Source organism: Schistocerca americana, chromosome 2, assembly GCF_021461395.2.
Source record: "Schistocerca americana isolate TAMUIC-IGC-003095 chromosome 2, iqSchAmer2.1, whole genome shotgun sequence".
Taxonomy (NCBI): domain Eukaryota; kingdom Metazoa; phylum Arthropoda; class Insecta; order Orthoptera; family Acrididae; genus Schistocerca; species Schistocerca americana.
The window spans coordinates 195851481-195878610 of NC_060120.1; the positions used below are offsets into that span (position 1 = coordinate 195851481).

The 27130-nt window shown below is 42.5% G+C and overlaps 1 protein-coding gene across 1 annotated transcript in view; it reads right to left on the reverse strand.

Annotated features, from left to right (window-relative positions):
- Positions 1-3626, reverse strand: part of LOC124594378 (esterase E4-like) — a 115023-nt gene extending 111397 nt beyond the window's left edge. Inside the window, exon 1 of the mRNA XM_047132747.1 lies at positions 3347-3626. Coding sequence (XP_046988703.1) covers positions 3347-3604 — 258 coding nt within the window. The 5' untranslated portion in view covers positions 3605-3626. The remainder of the gene's footprint in view (positions 1-3346) is intronic.
- Positions 3627-27130: the final 23504 nt, after the last annotated feature.

Here is a 27130-nt window from a genome sequence, read left to right on the forward strand (position 1 = left end):
TCGCATAGACAAAGCTGCCGAAGTTACTGTTCTTGTTTCCATTGCTATGAATCCACATGTGAGCACACGACAGCTTGAACATGAGATTGGCATTCCTAAAACCAGTGTACATCATATTGTTACACATCACTGGTTCCACCCTTACCATGTACACCTACATCACGAATTGCATGGGAATGATTTCCAGAAACACGTACAATTCAGCCAGTGGGCACAGCAGCAAATCCTCACCAACCAGAAATTCTTTTCCGATGTTCTATTTACTGGTGAATGTTCCTTCTCAAAAAAAGGACAGGTAAATACAAGGAACATGCATTATTGGTCCAGCGACAACCCACGATGGCTTAGACAGGCGGTACATCAACGTCAATGGTAGTGTAAACGGCACAGCATATGTCAACTTCCTCAGACGAATTATTCTTCCTCTTCTGGATGAAGTGCTGCTAAGAACTAGAATGCTTATGTGGTAATAACACAATGGATGTCCAGCACATAATGCCTTGTGTGCACATTGTGTTCTGAACTGAAGTTATCCTACCAGATGGATTGGTCAAGGAGGAACAGTTACTTGGCCTGCTAGGTCTCCTGATTTAAATCATCTGGACTTTTTTCTTTGGGGATGCATTAAAGATGTTGTCTATCGTGATATTCCAACAACTCCAGAGGACATTCAGGAACGTATCTAGCTTGCTTGTAATTCTCTTCAGCAGACAACACTGGAAGCAGTGAATAATTCTTTCACTCAATGAGTGCACCAGTGTATCAGAGATCAGGGTCACCACTTTGACCACCTTTGAATGTTCTACTCCTGGGCAATGGTATAGGAAAGTCAAAGTCAATTTTGTGTTATATCTTTACTTGGCTTTCAATTGTTTTCTGTCAACTCCAGCAAGTGGACGAGTTTGTGATCCAGGGCTAAAATTCTATGTTGTGTTACGTAATTAATAACGTTGTGTTTCAGTGAATGGTACACTGTGATACATATTTGAAAAGGTCTTTAGGAGCGGAAATGTATTACTGAAAAAAATACAGGGTGCCATTTAAAAAAGTCATACCACTGTTCATATCTTTGTAAAAAACAAAGTTACAACAAAGGCAATCATGCTGATTGACGTCCCCCTGACGGCTAAAGAACATTTGCTTGAAACATTTTATAATTTGCATCTGGACAAACAGTTATTTAGGGTGGTCAAGATAAATGGGACACCTTGTATAGTAGCAGTGTGTATATATATTTTGCTCCATATTTTATTAGAATATTGTGTAAAAATTTTAAGTAAATCAGTCGGGAACTTTTTGAGAAATTTGGTAACATCATAAAACAACATCTTGTCTTTATGTATTAGTATAGATGAGTGAGTATTAAATATCAAATTAACCAGAGTCCTTGGGCAAATAATACATAAACAAAGAAATACATACACTTGCTAGGTATGTGTGTGAACATTCTTTCATTCGTTAACACAGTATGGGACAGAACCCTAAGTTATGTGGAAGAGGTGACATTATAAATCAGTTGGCAGATGCAGCAGGCAACCAATTACAGTTAGTGCTGGTATGTTCACTGGGATTAAGATTAGTCTAGATTACTTTATTATATACAGTATCTACACCAACAGAAAAAAAACAGCTCATGTAATTTGAAAGAGAGTCACTGCTCTTCTTCTTACACCACATAGCTGCTATTTTTATATAATAATTCAAATTAAGTGTTTATATAACTTTGCTCAAAACATTATCAGCTACTATATACCAGGGAAGTTAAAGTCTTTTTACTGTGAAAACCAGAGTTAATTGGAATTTACATCTCTGAATCCAAATATTCTGATAACTTATGGAAGGAATGGCTAATGAGGTACTCTTTAATTTCAAATATTTGGGGATTTTCAATTTTTTGCCTGGTATCTGCCTGTAGATAATTAGGGAAATTTATATCAGAGCATTAAACTTTTCTTCAAAATTTGGCCTTTATTTTACTGTTTCAGTTGCACAGTTATTTTTATGATTGCTGGTTTCAGTGTAGTAGCGGTGTAAGAAACCTGCTGTAACCACATGGACATGGAACTACACACCAGAATATTAGTCAACATACAAATCAATGTGCAACAGGGATGGTGAAATAAAGGATACATTTTGAATCTCAACATAGTTGCAGAATCTCTCAAGACGAGTAAGTTAGCAATAATAAGACTTCTACGAACTTCCTACATGCTGAAATAATTGTAGGACAGCAACTTCTATTTATCAGTACAACGAAAAACTGGCCAAAGTTGCAAATTTCACTTATTTTATTCACTCGATAACTAGTTTTGGGCGCTGTAACTGTTCGTTTGCACATTTTTGACATGGTTTTTGCATTCTCGGAAATAACAGTTTGACTGTCTGTTATGATGTTTCGAAAACGGATCCCGGCCCAATATTAGTCACCGACGGAATAAAAAATGTGAAATTTGCAACTTTGGCTGGTTTTTTGTTGTACTGAATAAAACTTATGTTAGAACAACAGACTTAAACACATACGCTATGTAGAAATTATTTGTACTTCCAGTTTTGTGGCTGTGAACTGGATGTGCCTACCTACATTTACTCCTGTTATTAATCAGAAATATCATTTGGTAGTGTGGCAAATAAGTGCAAGTGAAGAATGTTGTAATACGTCTACTGCTTGCACAGCTCTTTTAAGTCTTGATTAAAACCGCTCAAATTCTAAGCTGGGTGGGGTGGCGACATCTCACAGTTTTCATAGTTCACAAGAAACTGCTCTGGGTACACTAACATGTTCCGGCTTTAGTCTAACTGTTACTGGATTGATACATGTCTGTTTGACAGCTAGGATGTGAGTTCGGTTTGTGAAGTTTTTATTAAGCGGGCAACTACCCTCCCTTCCCCCAAGCTGGGGACACCCTCGAGAGCTGGCCTTCTGAATAAAATAAATCTATCTCGTCCTGCAAAAGATCCCACTATCCCTTTCCTGTCGACTTCTTTTTCTGTCTTTTACGTGCTGTAGACGAAAACGAATTCGTAGTATGCGCTCCTATCCCCTTGCAATGTTGCCAGCCTAAACTATAAAAAGATAACTGGGCAATGTCAATTCATCTCTGCCATGCAGAAGAGCAACTATAATTTTAATATTGGCCAGCAGAGGTAATGAACACTTAAATATTTTTTGTGAACTGGAAGTACAACATACCATAACTGAACAAAACGAGACAAGAATCAACATTCAATGTTAATTAAAAAATACTTCTAGGTTGGCTACGCCCAACACTCTTACACTGTTTGCCCGGCAACATTTTGACTTTCGTCGATCCTGATCTAGTGAACCAAAGATAAAATGAATAAGCACCTTGAAGCGTAGTTCGCCGACGGGCGGCTGTGCGTAACGCACCCCACGGAAGGAAAATATCGATTTGCCATCTAGGGACTGCAGTATGTTTCCCCGCAGCCGGCCTAAGGGCGTCTGAACCTCGGGAAATTCCGACGCTGACGTCGACGTCGTCTTGTTCCTACAGTTAGAAGGCGATCTGCCCCTGCCCGTGTTCCTACCGCAGGCGACGAGGCCCACAGCACATAGCAGAACAGCGAACAGAGCTTCTCTCCTCATGTCTACCGCAATACTGAACTGCGCCCGCTGTCGCCAACTGCTGCCCGTGTTGCCGACGCAATAGTTCCAGGAACCGCGCGCAACACTTCCAAGAGTTCCCTTCTGGCGTAGCTAAAGTCGTACTTGGCCATAGATTTCAGACAAGCGCTGAAAAAACACCACCTTGCTTCCAGTTTTCAAGTAAGACAAACGGAATGCGATTACTGTATGTCTTACTGGAAACGTTGACCATTGGCTGAAATTTATGATGTATCATTTCACACAATACATTTTCGGTTCAACACTTAATCAAGAGACGTATAAAGCATTTGGACAACCATATGGTCCCCAGTCATGACGAAAGCGAAGTTCTTGGGACCTTTTTAATGTAAGAACTCTACCTATGTCAGCCACACGAGTTCATTACAGTACAAACAAAACCGGGATCCACTGATCGTTATGAGGTAATTACGTTTTACAATAGACGCCTCCACATTTGTTTCCTTGTGATCCACTCCACTCCTACAGATGCCATGATAATAAAAGCAGTGAAAATGCCTTTAAGAATCGGACGAAAGCTTTTAGCTGAAAGTTCCTCCTAACAAAACTGCAAGAACAGCAACTCAAGATATATTTTATTTATTTCTTTATCCCTTCTTAGACAATAAATATTGTGTGGGTGTTTGAAACATCGCAACACTTACATTTTATACAACCAACTGCCAGTACAAATATATATCGGTGTATAGAATATTCACTGCAGATGGTGGAAGAATCTATAAGTGTACCGGTACTGTTCTTATATACCCCGTCTGGGCACAGCTACTGGAATTCCTTTCTGGCTGGCGTAACGTCTCAATTAAACTATAAGTACGTTATTGCAACTTGGTACTGGAAGACAATTCGAACTTGTCATTAACCTTGTAACATACTGGATCACACGTATGTCTCCGGATTCTGTGTAAATTTGCACAGATGTATCTAAAACACATCTCGAGATGTCATTAGTTGAGGAATTCTTTATCCCAATTAATGCACATGAAATCAGAGTCGCCAGTTGCTTTCCTTCTCACTTAAACATCCAAACTTTTAGCAAATTCTATCGCTATCAAACGAATACTGTTAACGGTATTTGGTAGAAATTCAACGTGGAATAGCAAAATTATTTGCTAGACAGTGCGTATTGAGCACGACAAAATCGAAAATAATTATTGAGGAATAACGTCGTCCTTTTTCTGAATTTTAGCTCGTGCTAGAGTAGTTCTTAATGAGTAAGCGGACCATTTAAGGACAGATCAGCGACGTTGCTTGCCTTAGACGGACCCTGTATCAAAATTTGTCCCGGGGCCCTTTTACCTGACTGTGGCAAAGCTCAAATGGAGGGTAAGGATTTTTCACAAAAGAAACAAAAACTCTCGTTTTGAAAAAATTAAATAAATACTTATTGATTAAGTATAGGTTACGTAGGTAAGTAATTATTTACAATTAGTGCTCCTAGGAACCAAGTTAGCCAAACATTTCAAATATATACTTTTTTTTGCCTTTTTTTCGCCACATTTATTAAATCATCCATAGCTGAAGACGATTTTAGTTTTTCGAGATGTTCTGCCTCTATAGACAGCGCTGACAAGTCTGAAAGCCGTCCTTGACTCGTAGAAGTTCTAAGATAGTTTTTAATCAGTTTTAATTTCGAAAAACTTCTTTCTGCTGTTGCGGTTTTTGCAGGAAGGGTCAAAAATAGGAAACATTCTTTTGTTACCGCCGGAAAACTGCATGTAAGGCTACCGAATTTAGTCAGTAATAATTTCATGAGTTCCTTAATGGAATTGATTTTCTGAATTTCAGTTTTGAAGCACATTTCCAAAGATTAATTGTTCATGTAGATCAAATGACATGTCTTTACTGCATATAGCAGTCAGTTTTCCCACTTCCTTTTTTCATTTGAAAATGGTAAGAGTTCCTCTGCTTGTAACACTTCGAATGTATTACTATGGTCACAGAGACTTTTAAATATTTGTTTAGTTTGAGAAATTAGAAACAGCAATTGCACACATTGACTTAGAAATACGATTCCGGATCTGAAATTCTCTTCTGATAACTCATCAAATACATGGAAGAATCCTGGAGATACTAGAAGGAATCAGATAGATTATATAATGGTAAGACAGAGATTTAGGAACCAGGTTTTAAATTGTAAGACATTTCCAGGGGCAGATGTGGACTCTGACCACAAACTATTGGTTATGGACTGTAGATTAAAACTGAAGAAACTGCAAAAGGGTGGGAATTTAAGGAGATGGTACCTGGATATACTGACTAAACCAGAGGTTGTACAGAGTTTCAGGGAGAGCATAAGGGAACAATTGACAGGAATGGGGGAAAGAAGTACAGTAGAAGAAGAATGGGTAGCTCTGAGGGATGTATTAGTGAAGGCAGCAGAGGATCAAGTAGATAAAAAGACGAAGGCTAGTAAAAATCCTTGGGCACAGAAGAAATATTGAATTTAATTGATGAAAGGAGAAAATATAAAAATGCATTAAATGAAGCAGGCAAAAAGGAATACAAACGTCTCAAAAATGAGATCGACAGGAAGTGCAAAATGGCTAAGCAGGAATGGCTAGAGGACAAATGTACGGATGTAAAGGCTTATCTCACTAGGGGTAAAATAGATACTAAAAATTGGTTCAAATGGCTCTGAGCACTATGGGACTTAACATCTGTGGTCATCAGTCCCCTAGAACTTAGAACTACTTAAACCTAACTAACCTAAGGACATCATACACATCCATGCTCGAGGCAGGATTCGAACCTGCGACCGCAGCAGTCGCGCGGTTCCGGACTGAGCGCCTGAACCGCTAGACCACCGCGGCCGGCAAGATAGATACTGCCTACAGGAAAATTAAAAAGACCTTTGGAGCAAAGAGAACCACTTGTATGAATATCAAGAGCTCAGATGGAAACCCAGTTCTAAGCAAAGAAGGGAAAGCAGAAAGGTGGAAGGGGTATATAGAGAGTCTATACAAGGACGATGTACTTGAGGACAATATTATGGAAATGGAAGAGGATGTAGATGAAGATGAAATGGGAGATACGATACTGCGGGAAGAGTTTGGCAGAGCACTGAAAGACCTGAGTCGAAACAAGGCCCCGGGAGTAGACAACATTCCATTAGAACTACTGACGGCCTTGGGAGAGTCAGTCCTGACAAAACTCTACCATCTGGTGAGCAAGATGTACGAGACAGGCGAAATACCCTCAGACTTCAAGAAGAATATAATAATTCCATTCCCAAAGAAAGCAGGTATTGACAGATGTGAAAATTACCGAACTATCAGCTTAATAAGTCACAGCTGCAAAATACTAACACGAATTATTTACAGACGAATGGAAAAACTGGTAGAAGCCGACCTCGGGGAAGATCAGTTTGGATTCCGTAGAAATATTGGAACACGTGAGGCAATACTGACCTTACGACTTATCTTAGAAGAAAGATTAAGGAAAGGCTACTTACAATTTGTACAGAAAGCAAATGGCAGTTATAAGAGTCGAGGGGCATGAAAGGGAAGCAGTGGTTGGGAAGGGAGTGAGACAGGGTTGTAGCCTATCCACGATGTTATTAAATCTGTATATTGAGCAAGCAGTAAAGGAAACAAAAGAAAAATTCGGAGTAGGTATTAAAATCCATGGAGAAGAAACAAAAACGTTGAGGTTCGTCGATGACATTGTAATGCTATCAGAGACAGCAAAGGACTTGGAAGAGCAGCTGAACGGAATGGACAGTATCTTGAAAGGAGGGTATAAGATGAACATCAACAAAAGCAAAACGAGGATAATGGAATGTAGTCGAATTAAGTCGGGTGATGCTGAGGGAATTAGATTAGGAAATGAGACACTTAAAGTAGTAACGGAGTTTTGCTATTTGGGGAGCAAAATAACTGATGATGGTCGCAGTAGAGAGGATATAAAATGTAGACTGGCAATGGCAAGGAAATCGTTTCTGAAGAAGAGAAATTTGTTAACATCGAGTATAGATTTAAGTGTCAGTAAGTCGTTTCTGAAAGTACACTCCTGGAAATGGAAAAAAGAACACATTGACACCGGTGTGTCAGACCCACCATACTTGCTCCGGACACTGCGAGAGGGCTTTACAAGCAATGATCACACGCACGGCACAGCGGACACACCAGGAACCGCGGTGTTGGCCGTCGAATGGCGCTAGCTGCGCAGCATTTGTGCACCGCCGCCGTCAGTGTCAGCCAGTTTGCCGTGGCATACGGAGCTCCATCGCAGTCTTTAACACTGGTAGCATGCCGCGACAGCGTGGACGTGAACCGTATGTGCAGTTGACGGACTTCGAGCGAGGGCGTATAGTGGGCAGGTGGGAGGCCGGGTGGACGTACCGCCGAATTGCTCAACACGTGGGGCGTGAGGTCTCCACAGTACATCGATGTTGTCGCCAGTGGTCGGCGGAAGGTGCACGTGCCCGTCGACCTGGGACCGGACCGCAGCGACGCACGGATGCACGCCAAGACCGTAGGATCCTACGCAGTGCCGTAGGGGACCGCACCGCCACTTCCCAGCAAATTAGGGACACTGTTGCTCCTGGGGTATCGGCGAGGACCATTCGCAACCGTCTCCATGAAGCTGGGCTACGGTCCCGCACACCGTTAGGCCGTCTTCCGCTCGCGCCCCAACATCGTGCAGCCCGCCTCCAGTGGTGTCGCGACATGCGTGAATGGAGAGACGAATGGAGATGTGTCGTCATCAGCGATGAGAGTCGCTTCTGCCTTGGTGCCAATGATGGTCGTATGCGTGTTTGGCGCCGTGCAGGTGAGCGCCACAATCAGGACTGCATACGACCGAGGCACACAGGGCCAACACCCGGCATCATGGTGTGGGGAGCGATCTCCTACACTGGCCGTACACCACTGGTGATCGTCGAGGGGACACTGAATAGTGCACGGTACATCCAAACCGTCATCGAACCCATCGTTCTACCATTCCTAGACCGGCAAGGGAACTTGCTGTTCCAACAGGACAATGCACGTCGGCATGTATCCCGTGCCACCCAACGTGCTCTAGAAGGTGTAAGTCAACTACCCTGGCCAGCAAGATCTCCGGATCTGTCCCCCATTGAGCATGTTTGGGACTGGATGAAGCGTCGTCTCACGCGGTCTGCACGTCCAGCACGAACGCTGGTCCAACTGAGGCGCCAGGTGGAAATGGCATGGCAAGCCGTTCCACAGGACTGCATCCAGCATCTCTACGATCGTCTCCATGGGAGAATAGCAGCCTGCATTGCTGCGAAAGGTGGATATACACTGTACTAGTGCCGACATTGTGCATGCTCTGTTGCCTGTGTCTATGTGCCTGTGGTTCTGTCAGTGTGATCATGTAATGTATCTGACCCCAGGAATGTGTCAATAAAGTTTCCCCTTCCTGGGACAATGAATTCACGGTGTTCTTATTTCAATTTCCAGGAGTGTATTTGTATGGAGTGTAGCCACGTATGAAAGTGAAACATGGACGATAAATCGTTTGGACAAGAAGAGAATAGAAGCTTTCGGAATGTGGTGCTACAGAAGAATGCTGAAGATTAGATGGGTAGATCACATAACTAATGGCGAAGTACTGAATAGAATTGGGGATAAGTGGAGTTTGTGGCACAACTTGACAAAAAGAAGGGAGCGGTTAGTAGGACATGTTCTGAGGCATCAAGGGATCACAAATTTAGCACTGGAGGGCAGCGTGGAGGGTAAAAATCGTAGAGGGAGACCAAGAGATGAATACACTAAGCAGATTCAGAAGGATGTAGGTTGCAGTAAGTACTGGGAGATGAAGAAGCTTGCACAGGATAGGGTAGCATGGAGAGCTGCATCAAACCAGTCTCAGGACTGAAGATCACAACAACAACTCATCAAAATATTGCTTCGTCACCTTCCGTCTTTGATTTTTCAAAACAATCGTTACCCCCCCCCCCCCCCCCCCCCCCACTCTTTTTGCTAAGTCTCTGAACTCGTTTAGCAAACCATGGAATGAATTTTGATTTCTTATTTCGCTCAGTCTATTCAAAGTTCGCGTCATGTACGAAGGCGGCCCAATTTTCAGCCGTTCTGCGCATCCTCCTGCACTAGCCACTGACAGCCAATAAACTTCATTCTCTTTCCGAGCATCTAGCAGCGAGTTACAGTAGACAGCGAGAATCTGGCTCCTACATGCTGCACTGTTGCCGTACTTCGCAACAACCGAATTATTCATTCAACTGTCTTTTTTTTCCCTTGAAGCAGTATAGCTGTGAATGTATATCTGTAATTGCTTAAGTGCGATTAAAAATAGTCAGGTGACGGCAATAAATCGGAAGTGCTTCACAAGCAGGCGAGGCGGATTATTTACCGCATTCATAACTTTTTCAAACGTGAATTTGAAAACAGGTCTCCTCCTACTGTTGACATTTGAAAACACAAGAACGGACTCCAGAACGACGTGGTACCGCCAAGAGAACTGCAAAGAGTATTGTAAACGAATGTGTAAGAGCTGTAGGAACCGTAGAAACGGTTTCGTGTCGCCGGAAAAGCATCGAAATCGCAAGGAATCTGTAAAAATAATGGATGGTTTTAACAACGATGTTTTAAAGTGCTCCATGTGAATGATGGACGCCCGAAATCACAAAAACGTGTTACAGTTTTGCAGGCTTCGATGGTTAAGCACTTCGTCAATGTAAATAATTTTAAAAGACGTTGGTTCGAGATATGTTAAGAAGAAAGTTTTTAGTTCAAAGAAGTGACATAGGTGCAGTACGATACAAGAGAAGGAGGTAACTCAACAGTGTATTTACTTTGATAAAACGTGGGTCACTTAGAATCATTCCAAGAAGATCTGCCTGAAAATGAGTGATGGTACTGGCGGCTTTAAAGTTCTCATAGGAATAGGTTCTCATATAATTATTCTGCATGTTGACTGTTCTTCCGGTTTTGTTCCTGAGAATAAACTTGTATTTACGTGTAAGATAAACAGCAGTGATTACCATTCTGAAATGTGTCAGCTCGTGACGTGATTCACAATTCTTGTCATATCTTGCTTCGAATTTTAATTATGCAGCCTATAATGTTCAACATATAGCCCAAGGAGAAGTTAAGCTTCTCCCACCATGTAGTATGCTTTAATAAGTCGCGAGAATGTAGCTGGATAAATTCGTCAGAAGTCCGATAATTCCACATGTAAGCCTCTGTTATTTTCAAGGCACGAATTGGATAAGGCCCTAAAATGACAGTAACTGTTACTTGTCGAGATAGCGATGGTTCTCTATGTTACCGGTCTGTATTTCCTGAAGTTATTAGCAGATGAAGGTTAATTGTTTGCTTGTTGAATGTTATAAATGCGGCCTCTCACTGTAATATCGGGCGTGTTACTTCACATTCATAATGCCCGATAGCAGCGAAATATATGGCAACTTACGGACCATTTCTACAATAGTCTTTTACATTAGTCTTTTCAACCACTAACTCGTTTTTACACGCAGTGATTAAACTTAACTATAGTCAAACACGTCCGCGCGTGCGCGCACACACACACACACACACACACACACACACACACACACATTACACATTTTTAAAAATTCTATTGAGTAGAAGCAGCTGTCGCGCAAATATAATGATTTCGGGTTTTGCTTGACTGTTAATTTTGTTGTGTATTAAATTTTTATTTATAATGTAATTTAAATTTGCAATAAATGGTAATTATTGCAAGCAGTCTCAATGACCTTGCCGTTAGACGATTGTCATTTTGAGAAAAATTGTACTTCACGTCTTCACAGAGCTGTGTCAGCTGATCTCGCCTCCCGACGTCACGCAGAGTAAATCTGTGGAGCAGTGGACGCAAAGTCGTCAAGACGTGTACTAACATTTCTCTCATGACGATTGATCTAAATTGGTTTTAATGTTTATTATTTCCTTCATTGATTTGAACGTATAATACAATGTACAGTAGGCAAACAATCTTGACCATGTCCGCAGCAACGCAGTTCGGCATGCCGAGCAATCGCACTTCTCATCCCCCCCTCCCCCCCCCCCCCCCTCCGCTTCCGTTCCGTTCCGAATCTATGCGCGGAAGCGCCGTCCTAGGTGACGCTGGCTTATAGGAAAACACTAGCTTTCTGTAAGTCATTATTTTCATGCTGTAGAGCCTTAAAAACTGGATTAATGATTTCAGATAATGAATTACAAAAAGGCGACAAGCAAAATAAAATAGTAGTTCTCTAAAACATCAATTATACTTTTACATTCATCACGCTCGTCTCTGTTAGTGGAAATTAAATTTATCTGGTGCAAAGATTTCATTATTGGTTCAAATGGCTCTGAGCACTATGGGACTTAACTGCTGAGGTCATCAGTCCCCTAGAACTTAGAACTACTTAAACCTAACTAACCTAAGGACATCACACACATCCATGCCCGAGGCAGGATTCGAACCTGCGACCGTAGCGGTCGCGCGGATTCAGACTGTAGCGCCTATAACCGCTCGGCCCCACCGGTCGGCATTTCAATATTAACGAGTCATTTTTCTTTATAGCCGATAAAGCATATGAGGCGTCGCAGCTAGGGCACGATCGCCAATTTGTCTATTAAAGCTTTCTTGTATGAATGTATGTGGGCTCCAGTGTAAGCAGTCAGAATCTTATACGATCTGCAACGGGCGAGCTGTGTCCTGCAGACGTGCATCATGACCATATAGTGTGACTGCAGTGTGTGAAAGCGGCGAAGTGCTTACAGAGTAGTTACATTCTCTGGAACTATAAAAATTAATAACTGATCTAGAAATAGCCTGAGGGACTTCATGTGAGGTACATAACCTTCTGTTGTGCAAAGGAACAATCTGTCAAAATCTGAAGTCAATAACTGTCATAATTTGAAAGTTACAAAAAAAGAAAAGTCAGTAAAAAACGTAATATCTGACACTTAAAAAACTAAATCAACTGACTATTTGAAAAGATATGATGACACCTTCAGTGTTTAGATTCAAATTTGGAAAGTTCTCATTTTAGAAAACCTTTTGTAATTTTGCTGTAGTAATAACTTTAAGAATTTCAAGTAGATATTTACGTTTTGTGTTAGGGTGAGTGTGAAAGAGAGTACTTGTGTGAGTGTATGTGGGACATTCGCCAATATTAAATTTTCTGTTTGTAATTCTGTATAGGAACTTGCAAGTGTCCCAGCTTTGTATTGTGGGAAGGAATCCACCAGTGGTTCCCCTACTAGTGGATGACGATGTCCAAGCATGTTTCAATATATAAGAGAGAGCTAGAACGTTCGCTATTATATAGTTAAATTCCAGATGTAAAGTACAGCTTAAAGATAATTCAATTTTATTTATTTAACAAGAGAGTTTTGAGTTGCTTATTTTAATGACGTCAATGAGCTGAGAGCAGTGGTTGGTTCTTACTGGATTTTGGCGCGAGCAGCACCCTGAAAGTCAGTTCTGATTGGCCGTAATTCTGTACAGCCAATAAGAAGTGGGACGGTTTGCCACCTAACGCATGAGATAGAGGTGCTTTAGAGGCAGAGAGAAGAAAGTAGTGGTGGACTAGCTTTCGAAGGAGCCGGTAATGCTGAAAGTGTCCGAACGCATTATGTGTAAAATGAAGTGATATTGTGACTTCCGCGTTTCAGTACAGTGATAAAGGTGGCTGCTGTTTGCCATTAACTATTTGTGAAATTTAAAGAGTTGAGAGATATTTTGTTATGGAGAAAATCGCGTGTGTAAACTTTGAACTAAAAGCGTGGCGGTAGTAAGTAAATTATTTTCACTGAGTATTTATGACGAGCAAAAACTTTATTTAAAGACAACCACTGAATGCCGAGTGCAAAAGTAAATAGCAGTTTATTGACTGTGTTACTCTCGTAAATGATTTCGGAATTGGATAGGAAAAGTTCTGGCTGTTTTGAGTGTGACGAGGACTGTGAACAGGAACTTTAATGATTTGAACACATGTGGGCTGATGATCTTGCTTAATAGCAATTTAAAAAATCCTAATGCAAGTTTAAAAGGACCTTTGAACTTAGAAATTTGAAGCGCAACCCTTTTCCGATTTATTCTTTGGAGTACACAAGACTATTTTCAGATTTTTGTACTTATAGCGGCCTCCGACGTGTAGTTACGTAATCTCAGTTTCTTCAACACTGGTTTTCTGAGATCTCTTAAGTAGCTGCAGTCAGGAGTTACGTGTGCAGATCTGCAGCATTATCGAGGTAGGTGGACAATTTATGTTGCAGAACCGCCGTCGATGTGCGAAAGAGTCGCACGTCGTGTCTTGAAGACCATCTAGTAGGGCATACGTTCTTAACAATAATTTTACATTTTAAATATTTATCGTTACTGAGTATGGGGCAGCATTTAATACTATTGCCAAAATATGTGTATATTTTTCCCAAATTATAGAAAACGTTGACGTCTCAAGCACACGTTTCGCAGCACCATTTAAAATTAATATTAATGTGTGTGCCGCACAATAAATATAATCGGCATCTTGGATATTCGGGAATCCAGCCGGATGTTCGCGTCGTTCTCGCACGATATTTCAACAGCGTGCCTCGCTGTCTTCTTCAGGTGCTACCTGAGACTGGTCCTTGGCTCGATCGAGTCCAGTATTTATGCCTGGGAGGAGCTGGGCGTTCCCTAATCGGTCCGCGCCGGGTCGAGTGTTCCATCTGTGGTCCGCGCCCGCCAGACTCAGCTTCAATGGACCCCTCCAGTCGCAGATGTTCCGACTGCCGTCGGCGCCCGTTCTGGCCGTCCTCAACGGATGTGGTTATCATCTGAGGTGTGTCAGACCTGGTCTGAGATGTTGGGTACTCTATCTCCTGACTGTTACTATGATTTCCACTTCTGTTTCGTGCTGGGCGCTCCCTAATCGGTCCACGCCGCGTCGTGTGTTCCGTCTGAGGTCCGCGCCCGTCAGACGCTGCTACATTGTCCCTCTCTGGTCGCTGGTGTTCCCTCCGCCGTCCGCGCCCGGCCTGGCTGTCTTCTGAAGTCGAGTTCATGATCTGGGGTGTGTCAGATCTGGTCTCCAATGTCAGACACCTTGTCTCACGGCTGTTCTCTCGGTCTCCACTTCTATTTCTTGTAGAATCCCGGAGTGTCCTGCGCTGAGTTTTCACAAGCTCAAGTGCTGGATTCCAGGCAGTGCTGATTTGGTATCCCGAGTCACGGTTGATTAGATTGTCTGTGACCTTAATCTCAATGGCTTCTTTAATGTCACTGTCCCAAAATCTTGAGGTCTGTGTCACAATCTTGGTGTCATTGTAATCCATTGAATGACCAAGTTCCAGACAATGCTCTGCTATAGCGGATTTAGTTGCCTGCCTGAGTCTGGTATGTCTCTGGTGTTCTTTACACCTGATGTTCACAGTTCTGGTGGTCTGGCCAATGTATGACATCCCACACTGGCATGGTATGTTGTAAATACCTGGCTTGCGTAGCCCCAGGTCATCTTTTACATTCCCCAGCATAGCCCCAATTTTGGTGGGTGGGCAAAATATGCTCTTGATGTCATATTTCTGGAGAATCCTGCTGATCTTGGCAGAGATAGGTCCGGCATATGGCAGGTATGCCATCTTCTTTGCCTCTTCTGGTTCTTCTTCTTGATCCTTTGGCCAGTTAGCAGGTTGAAGTGCCTTCTGGATATCTCTAGAGGAGTACCCATTCCTGCTGACCACTGATTGTAAGTGTTCTATTTCTGTGGCCAGACTATCAGTATCTGACAGAGTTTGTACTCTGTGGACCAGTGTTTTGAGCACTCCATTCTTCTGTGCTGGATGGTGGCAACTGCTGGCTTGTAGGTATAAGTCAGTGTGCGTAGGTTTGCGGTACACACTGTGTCCAAATGTGCCATCTGCCTTTCTCTTCACCAGAACATCCAAGAAAGGAAGTAGTCCATCCTTCTCCATTTCCATTGTGAACTGAATGTTCGGATGGCAAGAGTTCAGATGTAGCAGGAACTCATCTAACTTCTCTCTACCATGGGGCCAGATGACAAAGGTATCATCCACATACCGAAAAAAGCACTTGGGTTGATATGTGGCTGAAGAGAGTGCCTCCTCTTCAAACCTTTCCATAAATAGGTTGGCCACCACTGGTGATAGAGGGCTGCCCATAGCCACCCCTTCTGTTTGTTCGTAAAATTGACCCCCATATAGGAAGTACGTCGAGGTGAGTACATGCCTGAATAGATCAAGGAGAGCCCCATCGAACTTCTCTCCAATAAGCTCAAGTGACTCCTTCAGTGGTACCCGTGTGAAGAGAGACACCACATCGAAACTAACCATGATGTCTGTGTCTGTGATGTGTTGCTGGCCCAGTCGTTGCAGGAAATCCTCTGAGTTCCGGATGTGATGTGCACATTTACCCACATGTGGTGTCAACATCGTCTTCAGGTATTTCGCAGTAGGGTAAGTTGCTGCGCCAATATTGCTGACAATAGGTCTCAGTGGAACCCCATCCTTATGAACCTTGGGGAGTCCATAAAGTCTAGGTGGTGCTGGCGCTTTGGGACGCAGCTTCTTGATGACTTGTTCAGGCAGGCCCATCTCCTTCAACAGAGCCCTGGTCTTTTTGTCCACTTTCTCTGTAGGGTCGCTTACTATTGACCTGTATGCAGGATCCTCCAGAAGTTGTTGCACCTTTCTGTCATATTCTGTTTTCTTTAGGATGACTGTGGAGTTCCCCTTGTCTGTGGGCAACACCACAATGCTGTCATCCTCCCGGAGACGCCTCAGGGCCACCCTTTCATCACCTGAAATGTTGGATTTGGGTGGCTTGGTCTTGGTGAGCGCCCTGCAGGTCTCTCTTCGGATCTCTTCGGCCACACTAGAAGGTAGCGTGTTGGCCACTTGCTCAACTGCACTGATGAAAGCTGTGACAGGCACATTTCTAGGGGTCACTGCGAAATTGAGGCCCTTGCTAAGTACTTTTAAGGTGGTCTCATCGAGCTGCTTGTCACTTAGATTGACCACCGTGCGTGTGTCCCCAGTCTGTTGCGCCTTGTTGTTGAGGCGCTCAAACTTGGCTAGTTGGCGTGCCATTGACTTCTTGCTGGTGCATTCTGCTAGAGACCAGGAGGCACCGTCAACCTGGTCCCAGTCTTGAGTGGTCAAGGAAGCTGCTATAGTTAGGTGAAGATACAGCAGCTCCCTAGACAAAACATCCAGCCGGTGGCGCAGGTCGCGCACTCTCTCTCTAACCAGAGCGAGACTAGCTCGGTGTTTTATCCTGTTTGCCGCTCTCGAGTTAACATGATGCTTGATCCTGGCGAAAACTGGAACTACCTCCCCCTCTCGGCATCTCAGCAGGAAACTGAGAGAACACAGCATCCTCCCTTTCCTTTGTCGAAGCTTGTCCAGCTTCTTGATGTTACGGTACATCTCCTCCCCGTAGAGTCTTCTGATGTAATTCTTCATGCTTTCCCGGCGATCTGTTGTCATCTTGGATATTCGGGAATCCAGCCGGATGTTCGCGTCGTTCTCGCACGATATTTCAACAGCGTGCCTCGCTGTCTTCTTCAGGTGCTACCTGAGACTGGTCCTTGGCTCGATCGAGTCCAGTATTTATGCCTGGGACGAGCTGGGCGTTCCCTGTTGAAATATCGTGCGAGAACGACGCGAACATCCGGCTGGATTCCCGAATATCCAAGATGACAACAGATCGCCGGGAAAGCATGAAGAATTACAATATAATCGGCATTTGGCGCATGTTCTTTCATATGGGCATGTAATCCTCCATACACATCCGACATAACATTTGCTCCATCGTAGCCCTGCCCTCTACATTTGGACAAATCAGTTGCATATTCTTTTGTAGTATTAAAACTTTCAGTTTTAAACGCTTCTGCACTGCAATCAGCTACTGATATAAATCCCCTAGGACTAGTAGATTTTTATTTCTTTAGGCACACTATCATCATTTTCTGCTATCGAGACGTATCGAAAAACTACAGGAAGTTGGTCAGTTATTGACAGGTCTAGAGTTGTATCAAAAATAATCGCTAGAGATTTAGCTTTTTTAATTTGTAACACAATATTTTCTCTAACTGCGGTAGCAAGTAAACTAATTATCTCATTTTGAATCGAGGACGTAAGTAATTCATTTCATCTTTTGGCATTAAAAGAAGTTCTTTTAAAATAGGATCATAATTCGATAGTAAACGTAACATTGACATGAAATTTCCAGATTCAGAATTATGACCTCTTAAAGGCAAACTGTATGAAGCTACAGTAATTATGACATTAATAACACGAATAACACGATGTAATACATCTCATCAGAAAGTAATTTTACTATTTATTCCTCTTTGCAGTGAAGTATAGATGTAACCAATTATCTTGTACCAATTACCTTGTAACAAAATATTAAAAGATAAAGCCACGTTAATATGTTCCTGTGAGTTTTCATGGTCAGATATACATCATGTAAAATTGCTTCTAACTAAAACACCGTTAACCCATTGCGGTGGAGTTTGATTTGCTTCGACCATCTGCAAACAACCAACAGAAGTGACAATACGGTTTGTTTAAAATATCAGAATAACATAGCCATGGCCTTGAAATTTTTTTACCAGCCTTATTGAAATATGAGTAATGATAGGCTGAAAAGCATCGCTTTGTTCCTGGATCACTTGGAAACGGTCCTTGTGGTTTAAATGGACCCATTTAAAAATTTATTTTTCGTTCGCATTTAGTAAGGCTGTCACCATAATTTCCTCTATCTGACAAAGACATATTATGAAATTCCTCAGACTTATTACGAGCTTCGGTATGGGTTTCTTCTATTACCAGAACCTCTGGCAGACAATATTTTCCAGACGAATCTCAAAATAAAATGAAGTAAAATTAATATTTAACTGCAGCGTCAAAGCCAGTCATATTTTATAGGCTGTTCAGTCTAAAGATCGCAGCCGTGTGGAGGGTGCGAGGTGCAAAAGCCGGGCAACAACGGTGTGGTGGAAGAAGTGAAATAAATGGCCTAATTTTCGCCATCTCATTCAGCGCAAGCAAAACACACACACACACACACACACACATACTTACATACACTGTTTTCCAGTCGTGCTGCACGACTGCTATGATGGAGATTCGACGAATACAACTGATATTTCGTGGAAGCACTTTCTTTGCAGAGTCATCGATGTTCGTAAGTGGTAGATTTTTCTACCAAAGAATATTACATTAAAGTAAGCCAGTTCTGATACAGATATTTCATGAGTAAGAGAAGGCTGACATTTAAAATACGGTACTTATTAATCTTATACGACCCTGTTACGTGCCCCTGAGGCGATGTAAAAGTAATGGATAGTGTGCCAGGAAAACTTTCCTCGCCCATCTACTAATGTTAGAAATTCAACTTAGCGCTCAACAAAGCGACAATAATAAAAGCAGCACGAAAAGTTCTAATCATCAGGGGCCAGATTCCTTCAGAACATAGGGGGATCGTCAAAATGTGAATAAAATAGTGGAGTATAGGACATAATTTGGGCTGTAACGGCGGTTCGGCACCTCCGAGGGAAGATTTTTTGGAACCGAGTGGACCAAGTCCGCACCGGAGACTGAAAGTAGTACACTTATTTTTAAACGTAATGTAAAATAGAAATAACCGATAACAGTGATTGGCCTGTGTTACGATAGAAGGTTAGCGATTTGCTTGCAAAAAACATTCCACACGAATATCAATTTGCAATAGCTGCAAAACTGCAATGTGCGTTGACTGACGTCTCTGTACATGTGCGCGTGGAATTTATAATCCTCTGCGAGTTTGGTGTATATCGAAAGTTATTTCTGTTCGTTCATGTTACACTTCCGCAACGTGTTACTTCTGTACATATACTGTAATATTCCTGTTCTTTTTCGATATAAAATGTGCCTTTCTTTCCTTTGGTGAGCTATTTTTTCATACTCTCCATTCGTGGCAAACGAATGTTGTAATAAATATGTAAGCATATTGACCTACGATGTTTCCCAAGGCGCATTAAAATTAGAGGCAAATATTTGTAGCAGCTCCAAGACGAAATTAATGGACACATCGAACATACATACCATCCTGGCATTTGTGTCGCTGATTCTGACGTTTTCGTCTAACCTATAACCACAAATTCATCTATCTCACTCGAAAAATTCGATTATCTTTCTTACTTATAAAAAAACTAATTATCCATCGGGTCTGTTCTCCCAAGAACTATATTTTTGCTATTGGAGATATCAGCTCTTAATTTGTTTTCATTGCGCGTGACAAAATGCAAATATCTATAAAACATACTTTCATAATATTTGGTTAAATGTACCGTACACATAGCTAATCGCGGCTCCCGACCTACAATACATTAGAAACGAGTCAGAAATGGGTAGTTAGCTCTGTAGTTACATTTCTTGCGTTCATTTCGCAAAAAAAAAGCTGTAACATTGGAAATTTGTGTTAAAATGGGGACGGGAAAAGAGTTCGTAATTCGCCTTAACCGAAATTCATGTTAACCGATAAACTGCACTATTAGAACACTGCCTGGACCAAATTTTATTCGCGTTAACCATGAGTTCGCCTTGAGCGATTTCGCGCTAACGAGGTTAAGTAGTTACGCCGTCATCATCATCTTGGACAGTTTCCAGCCACTGGCTGGGTCTGTCGGTAACACAAGCCTCTCCATCGTGTTCTGTCTTTCCACCATTCCCCCTCTTCCACCTTCGTCCAGTTCTCTCCTCTTCTCGTCACACATTCCTTCACTCCCTTCACCTATCTATCTCTTGGTCTTCCTCTGGGCCTCTTCCCCTCCAGTTGCAGATCAAACATCCTCTTTGGAATTCTTCCCTCATCCATTCTCTTCATGTGTCCATACCACTGCAGTCTTGATTTTTCTATCCTGTCCTGTACTGGTTCCTCCTTTAGTCTTTCCCTCACATACACATTTCGCAAACTGTCTCGTCTTGTTACACCCAACCTGCTCCTCTGGAACTTCATTTCACTAGCCTGTATTCTACTTTTGTCGCTTTTGTGCATTACCCATGTCTCACTTCCGTATGACAATATGGGGACAAAGTAGATTCGGTATATAATTCCCTTGGATTTCTGTGGCACCTCCTTGCTCCAAATAAGCCCCCTAATGCATTTGTAGAACTGCCCTGCTTTTCTGCACCTTTCATTTATTTCCAATGCGTTTCCCCCCTAACTTTCAATCGCGCTTCCCAGGTACTTGAAGTTCTCTACCACTTGTAATTTTTCCCCTCCACAAGTTATATCCACATTTGGCCTATTCGTCTTCCTTGTTGTGACAATTATTTCACTTTTCTTTGCAGAGAAATGCATTCCATATTATGCTGCCGTTGCCTCCCATGCATCTAACTGCTCTTGCACCTCCTTCTCGCAATTTCCCCATAACATCAGGTCATCGGCAAAAAGCACTGCTTTCATTTTATGATCTCCAATTGATCTGACACTTGCTGTAGGATTTCATCCATAACAATAATAAACAATAAAGGCGAAAGTACACTTCCCTGTCGCAGCCCATTTTCCAGTTACGCCGTACAATATTTAAATTTTATTTTATTAAATGTGTACTTAATAAAAACTACATTGACCGATTTTATTTTTTATCGCCGTTTCCAACTGTGTTGTCTGGAAGAGGCCTCTTGATGATATAAGCTCACTGTTGAAAACAAATTTAATCTATCACCATCTTGTTAATTGTGTACACCAAAAAATTTATTTAATTAATACGTTCTGCACGAAGCGCGTAAAATTAAACATCCATGTACATACACCTTATGTGGGAAAACTTGTGTGTATAAAATTATGGAATGCATTTTCTTATAAAGGTGGGAACTGCGTGTGTACAAATCTAGCGAACGCGCTGCTTGCATATATTTACCTATGCAATTTGTTCGACTAGACGATGGACCTAGATGCAACTTTTCACACGTCGCTTCTCTCGAGGGATATGGATAGCATCCTCAACCACAAGTAACCCTATGGTTTCTTACCATAATTCAAATAAAATTATGTATGTTGTACATTGCCGTGACGACACGTAATGATACTTACGAGTCCTACGTTACTCAGTGTAGAACGCTACATAACGTGACCTACATTATCAACAAGAATTATTTTTTCAGTGGTAATAGATAAGTTTTTAGTACTTGCCATTGCCAAGTATATCACTCACAGAATCTGATTGCTGAAAAAAATTGAAGAAATTTTGGGCAATTTCTTTATATCTTCCTCCTTCTTCTGTTTATTTTTTCTTCTCATAGCTCCAATGGCGTAATCTGTCTTTCTTTCACTCATTTCTTTCACAATTAAACTTATTAACGAACAAATAATCACTAGATTTACAACGTTTGAACGTCATAAGCCGCGTGCACAGGTTGAAATAAACGCGTATAGATTTTTCTCATTCAATTAAAAAGGAGAAATATCTTAATCATTGTTGTCTGCTGACGTGCACCGTGGAAAATCTGCCAAAATTTGAACTCCCAGTTAATTAAGCGTTTAGGGTACAGCCTGAGACTTAAGCGTTCACCTTGAGTGAGATTCTGGAAAACATTTTACGAATTTTTGCTAAGACATGTTGGGGCCCCTGTAGTCCAGGGGCCCCATATCATTGATATGGCGGTAGCTACACCCCTGCAACAGAGAATTCAATTAGATGAATCCAGTCATGTACCATGGCTGAAAACTTAACTCTAGATTGTTAGAAAGAAAACTGAAAGTCATTTAATGCAATAAGAAGCAAGTGGTAAGTAGTGGAACGACATGGGCGCCATCTCACTCTCCATAGTTGCCAAATTTATTCAAGATGGCGGCGATAGATATGGTAACATCGCAATGATGTCATGATGGAGAGTTCAAATTTTGGCAGGAAAATAGTTCAATTGGGCTACCTCCATTAACCTAACCCCCTCATCTCCCCTCAATCAGAAGATGACAGGAAGTTCAAATTCCATCAGGACAGTGCAACACACCACGGCTACCTCCGCTAACCTAATAAAAGGCGGGAAAAAGGGAACTTGGGCTACCTCCACTAACCCAAGTCATCCGACCACCACCTCTTCTTAGGAAGTGGCAGGAAAAGGACTCAGACTGTGGTGGATAGGATGGACGTAAGTATTTTGCAGGCAGTCTTTATTTAAACAATTAGAGGCAGTACCTCCATCTGGTGTGTTCACCACGAGATCTGTAGTCCAACTGACCTAATACAGAGTACTGCCACCAGAGGGAACCATCGTCCCTCCCATGACGTAATCCAAGATGGCAGTCAAGGGGGGAGGGGACAATGGCGGGAAAAGGACTCAGTCTGCACTGGGCTGCTGGGGAGAGGAAGGAGCGTACTTTATTTGTTTTGGAACAATTTATTTAGGGATGTATTTCAAGTAGTTCATTTATTATACTGACACAAAACACTCACTCTGATGTGCTTGGGGTCACAATACACAGTTTACAGACCTGCAAATTAATGCAGTACACAGCATACGGACCTGCAAACTACTCGTAAATCACCGAAATAATGCAATACGCTGATGTACAGATACACAAACGACTTCTAAATTGTCGAAATAATGCAATGCACAGCCTAAAGACACGCAAGCAACTAGTAAATTGTGAAAATAATACATGTAAAACGTTCTGCAGATATACTTGCACTGCTTAAACAGTCGAAAATAATGCTGTGCACAAATACTCAGTGCACGTAAAAAACGCTTTCGAGCTGTTGTCAACCACGAACTGACCAACGCGTCGACGCTGCCGCGAGCCATTGCTCTCGCGCCGCTGCAGACAGCAGGTGAAAGTCGCGTCTACAGTTAAAGAGTTCTTCGAGTGTTATACTGACATCACATGCCTATGTAAATAAGCACCAAGTCACCCTCTGGATCGCATGCGCGTGTTTACCATTGCTGACATGAAACTTCTCGACCTGTGGATACTGACGTCGCAGGTCGCACTACAGAAATCTGTTCCAGAATAACATCGACTGCTTTCTCCCTCGCGATCCTAATGGGACACTCGAGACACATCTAGCTGCGCACATGTTTTCTGTGGCTGACGCATCGCCGCGAAATGTTCGGGTAGCGACTCTCCATCTAAAAGGTTTGCAGCGTTATACTGTCACATGTCTATGTAAATAAGAGGCAAGTCACCCTCTGGGCCTCATGTGCGTGTTTACTGTTGCTGGCGCGAAACCTCTCTACCTATGGATACTGATGTCACAGGTCACACTTTAGAAATCTGTTCCGATGCTTCCCAGAATAGCACAGGGCGTATTGTTCCTAGTGATCCTAGTGGGACACCCCATCCAATACTTACCAGCCCCTTCCAGGAATTGGTAAATTTTCACAGAAACAGTTAACCGTCGCTTTTGTTGTAGCTTTCGTGACGTCTCAGCTTGTCTGAATGGAAATTCCTGTCCTGACAGGACTTGTTAACGAAAATAGCCCAGAATAACACCGATTTTATTCGTCCTGATGGTCCAAACTAGGCATCATGTGAAACTTCCTGGCAGATTAAAACTGTGTGCCAGACCGAGACTCGAACTCGGGACCTTTGCCTTTCGCAGGCAAGTGTTCTACCAACTGAGCTACCCAAGCACGACTGACGCCCCGTGCTCACAGCTTTACATCCGCCAGTACCTCGTCTCCTACCTTCCAAACTTTACAGAAGCCCTCCTGCGAACCTTGCAGAACTAGCTTGGAAGGTAGGAGACGAGGTACTGGCGGAAGTAAAGCTGTGAGGACGGGGCGTCAGTCGTGCTTGGGTAGCTCAGTTGGTAGAACACTTGCCCGCGAAAGGCAAAGGTCCCGAGTTCGAGTCTCGGTCTGGCACACAGTTTTAATCCGCCAGTAAGTTTCATATCAGCGCACACCCCGCTGCAGAGTGAAAATCTCATACTGGAAACATCCCCCAGGCTGTGGCTAAGCCATGTCTCCGCAATATCCTTTCTTTCAGGAGAGCTAGTTCTGCAAGATTCGCAGGAGAGCTTCTGTAATGCTTGGAAGGTAGGAGACGAGGTACTGGCGGAAGTAAAGCTGTGAGGACGTGGCGTGACTCGTGCTTGGGTAGCTCAGTTGGTAGAGCACTTGCCCGCGAAAGGCAAAGGTCCCGAGTTCGAGTCTCGGTCCAGCACACAGTTTTAATCTGCCAGGAAGTTTCATATCGGTGCACACTCCGCTGCAGAGTGAAGATCTCATTCTGGAAACATCATCCAGGCTGTGGCTAAGCCATGTCTCCGCAATATCCTTTCTTTCAGGAGTGCTAGTTCTGCAAGGTTCGCAGGAGAGCTTCTGTAAAGTTTGGAAGGTAGGAGACGATGTACTGGTGGAAGTGAAGCTGTGAGGACGGGGTGTGAGTCGTGCTTGGGTAGAGCACTTGGCCGCGAAAGGCAAGGTTCCGAGTTCGAGCCTCGGTCCGGCACACAATTTTAATCTGCCAGGAAGTTTCATATCAGTGCACACTCCGCTACAGAGTGAAAATCTCATTCTGGTAGGCATCATGTTTTACCCTTGTCGGAAAACGTAATATCCTGCTTTCAACATATGTCTCAGAAACTGTAAACTTCTCTGCGCTAAAAGCCTTCATCATGTATGTGCACACTTGCGGAAGCACCCTTAATCATAAAAGCATTCTTGTTGGTTGGAGAGAGAGAGAGACGATGGTCGCATCAAGCCCTTCCAGAAATAGTGACGTTGGATAAAAGCTTCTCATTAGCTGTACATTCAAATGAAGCACTCTCATTGGTCGTCTCGGTCTATATATAAACCCACAACCAGCCTCCGTTGTCCTCAGTCCGTTGCTGTCTTCCTTGCTCCACGTTCCATCATATCTGTGTGTTATTTGCATTTTCTCTCTGCAATATGAAGAGAAGTAGCTGCAGCAGCATGTGTAGCTGCAAGAGGCTTAGCGTTCTGGAGCCAGGATTACCAAGTGAGTAAATAGTTTCTATTTTCAGTGTAAATTTTCGTGTGTATGTTAAATTCGTCCTATTAATTCCATCTTCTTGTTATAGTACAACACCAGGATTTTGTCTGGGCCCCTCCCGCCGGAGGTTTGAGTTCTCCTTCGGGCGTGGGTGTTTGTTGTACATACCATAAGTTAGTTTAAGTAGTGTGTAAGTCTAGGGACCGATGATCTAAGCAGTTTGGTCCCTTAGGAATCCACACACATCTGACCATTTGATTTTGTCTTGGACTGTGAGGAGAGACAGGAGGGGTCCAGCCTCTTGTGTTGGGTTCACAGCCAGAATTGCCTTGTGAGTATAATTTTCATTGTAATTTGTTCTTGTATAGTAGCGGCTCAGAATTTTCTTATTTCATACTTCTCTTTTTTTTATTGGTCCTCTAGCTCACTTGAAGCAAATGCAAACTGAGCTGGAGGCAGAGATGGGGTCTGAAACAAATATCTACTGCAGCTGCAGCAACTCTACGTGGAACAGCCTCCAGCTGTGGATAGCCAACAACAACACTCACGTAAGTAAGGGGAAAAATATACATGTGTGATCTTTCTGTGTAACTCAACATTCGAAATAAATAAAATTATGTCTCGTCCTGTTACAGGAACAGCTCTAGAGGAATTCGATTTGTTGGACAGGCAGCTGGAGGCTGCTCAGCAGACGCAGGAACAGCCTCCAGCAAATAATGAGATGCCCAAGCAGCATACTTGTAAGTTTAAAAAAAATATTACATTTGTACGTGCCTCTAGTAGTAGTGGTAGTAGTATAGGAGGTTTTTTTCTCTGTAACAAATCGGTTTGTATATCTTGTTTGTTGTTATTGTATGAAACGTCCCCTTAGAAAAATTTCTGAATTACTGTGATGATAAACCTCTTACATTATTTGCTTTTCAAACAGCTGAGCAAAACTGAACGTACTCAAACATTCACTAAAGTGACACACAATACTTTTAGCGCAACACAATCTGACTTTCAAAAATACCTACAAAAGAATGGCCCTGACTAACATTAACCTGTACCTTTCACAAATCACTTACCTCACCAAATATCTTCGTTACTCGAACTACTGCAATACAGCGAGCGCCACTACTGCCAGCTAAATAAAAGATTCAAACTACTGAAGGCACTAACTACTAATAGGCATAGTTAGCTAATGAAAGATTTTGATAGAGAACAAACAATGTATTTAGGTCAATAGTGTTCAAAAGTCATAATGTATATAGCAGTTCATGACATCCAGTCTTACAAATTTCAAAACTTCGCCATCTCTCTACCCACATCCACCACTGCGGGCGGCTCACCTCCAACTGCGCAACGCTACGCGCTGTTCACATCCAGCTGCCCGATACTACAATGGCAGACAACAACGCAAACTAGCCACGGACTGCACACAGGACAGCCAGTGATTTTCATACAGAGCGTTATGTGGCGTTACCAATAAAAAAACCTATACAGTCTACTTACATAGCCCCCATGCTCCCCACAAAAAATTTTACAAATTGTTTTGGGCAGTGGCCAACACAGATTTGAAAAAAAATTTTCATAATTACAATAACAAAGAAACCAAATGCA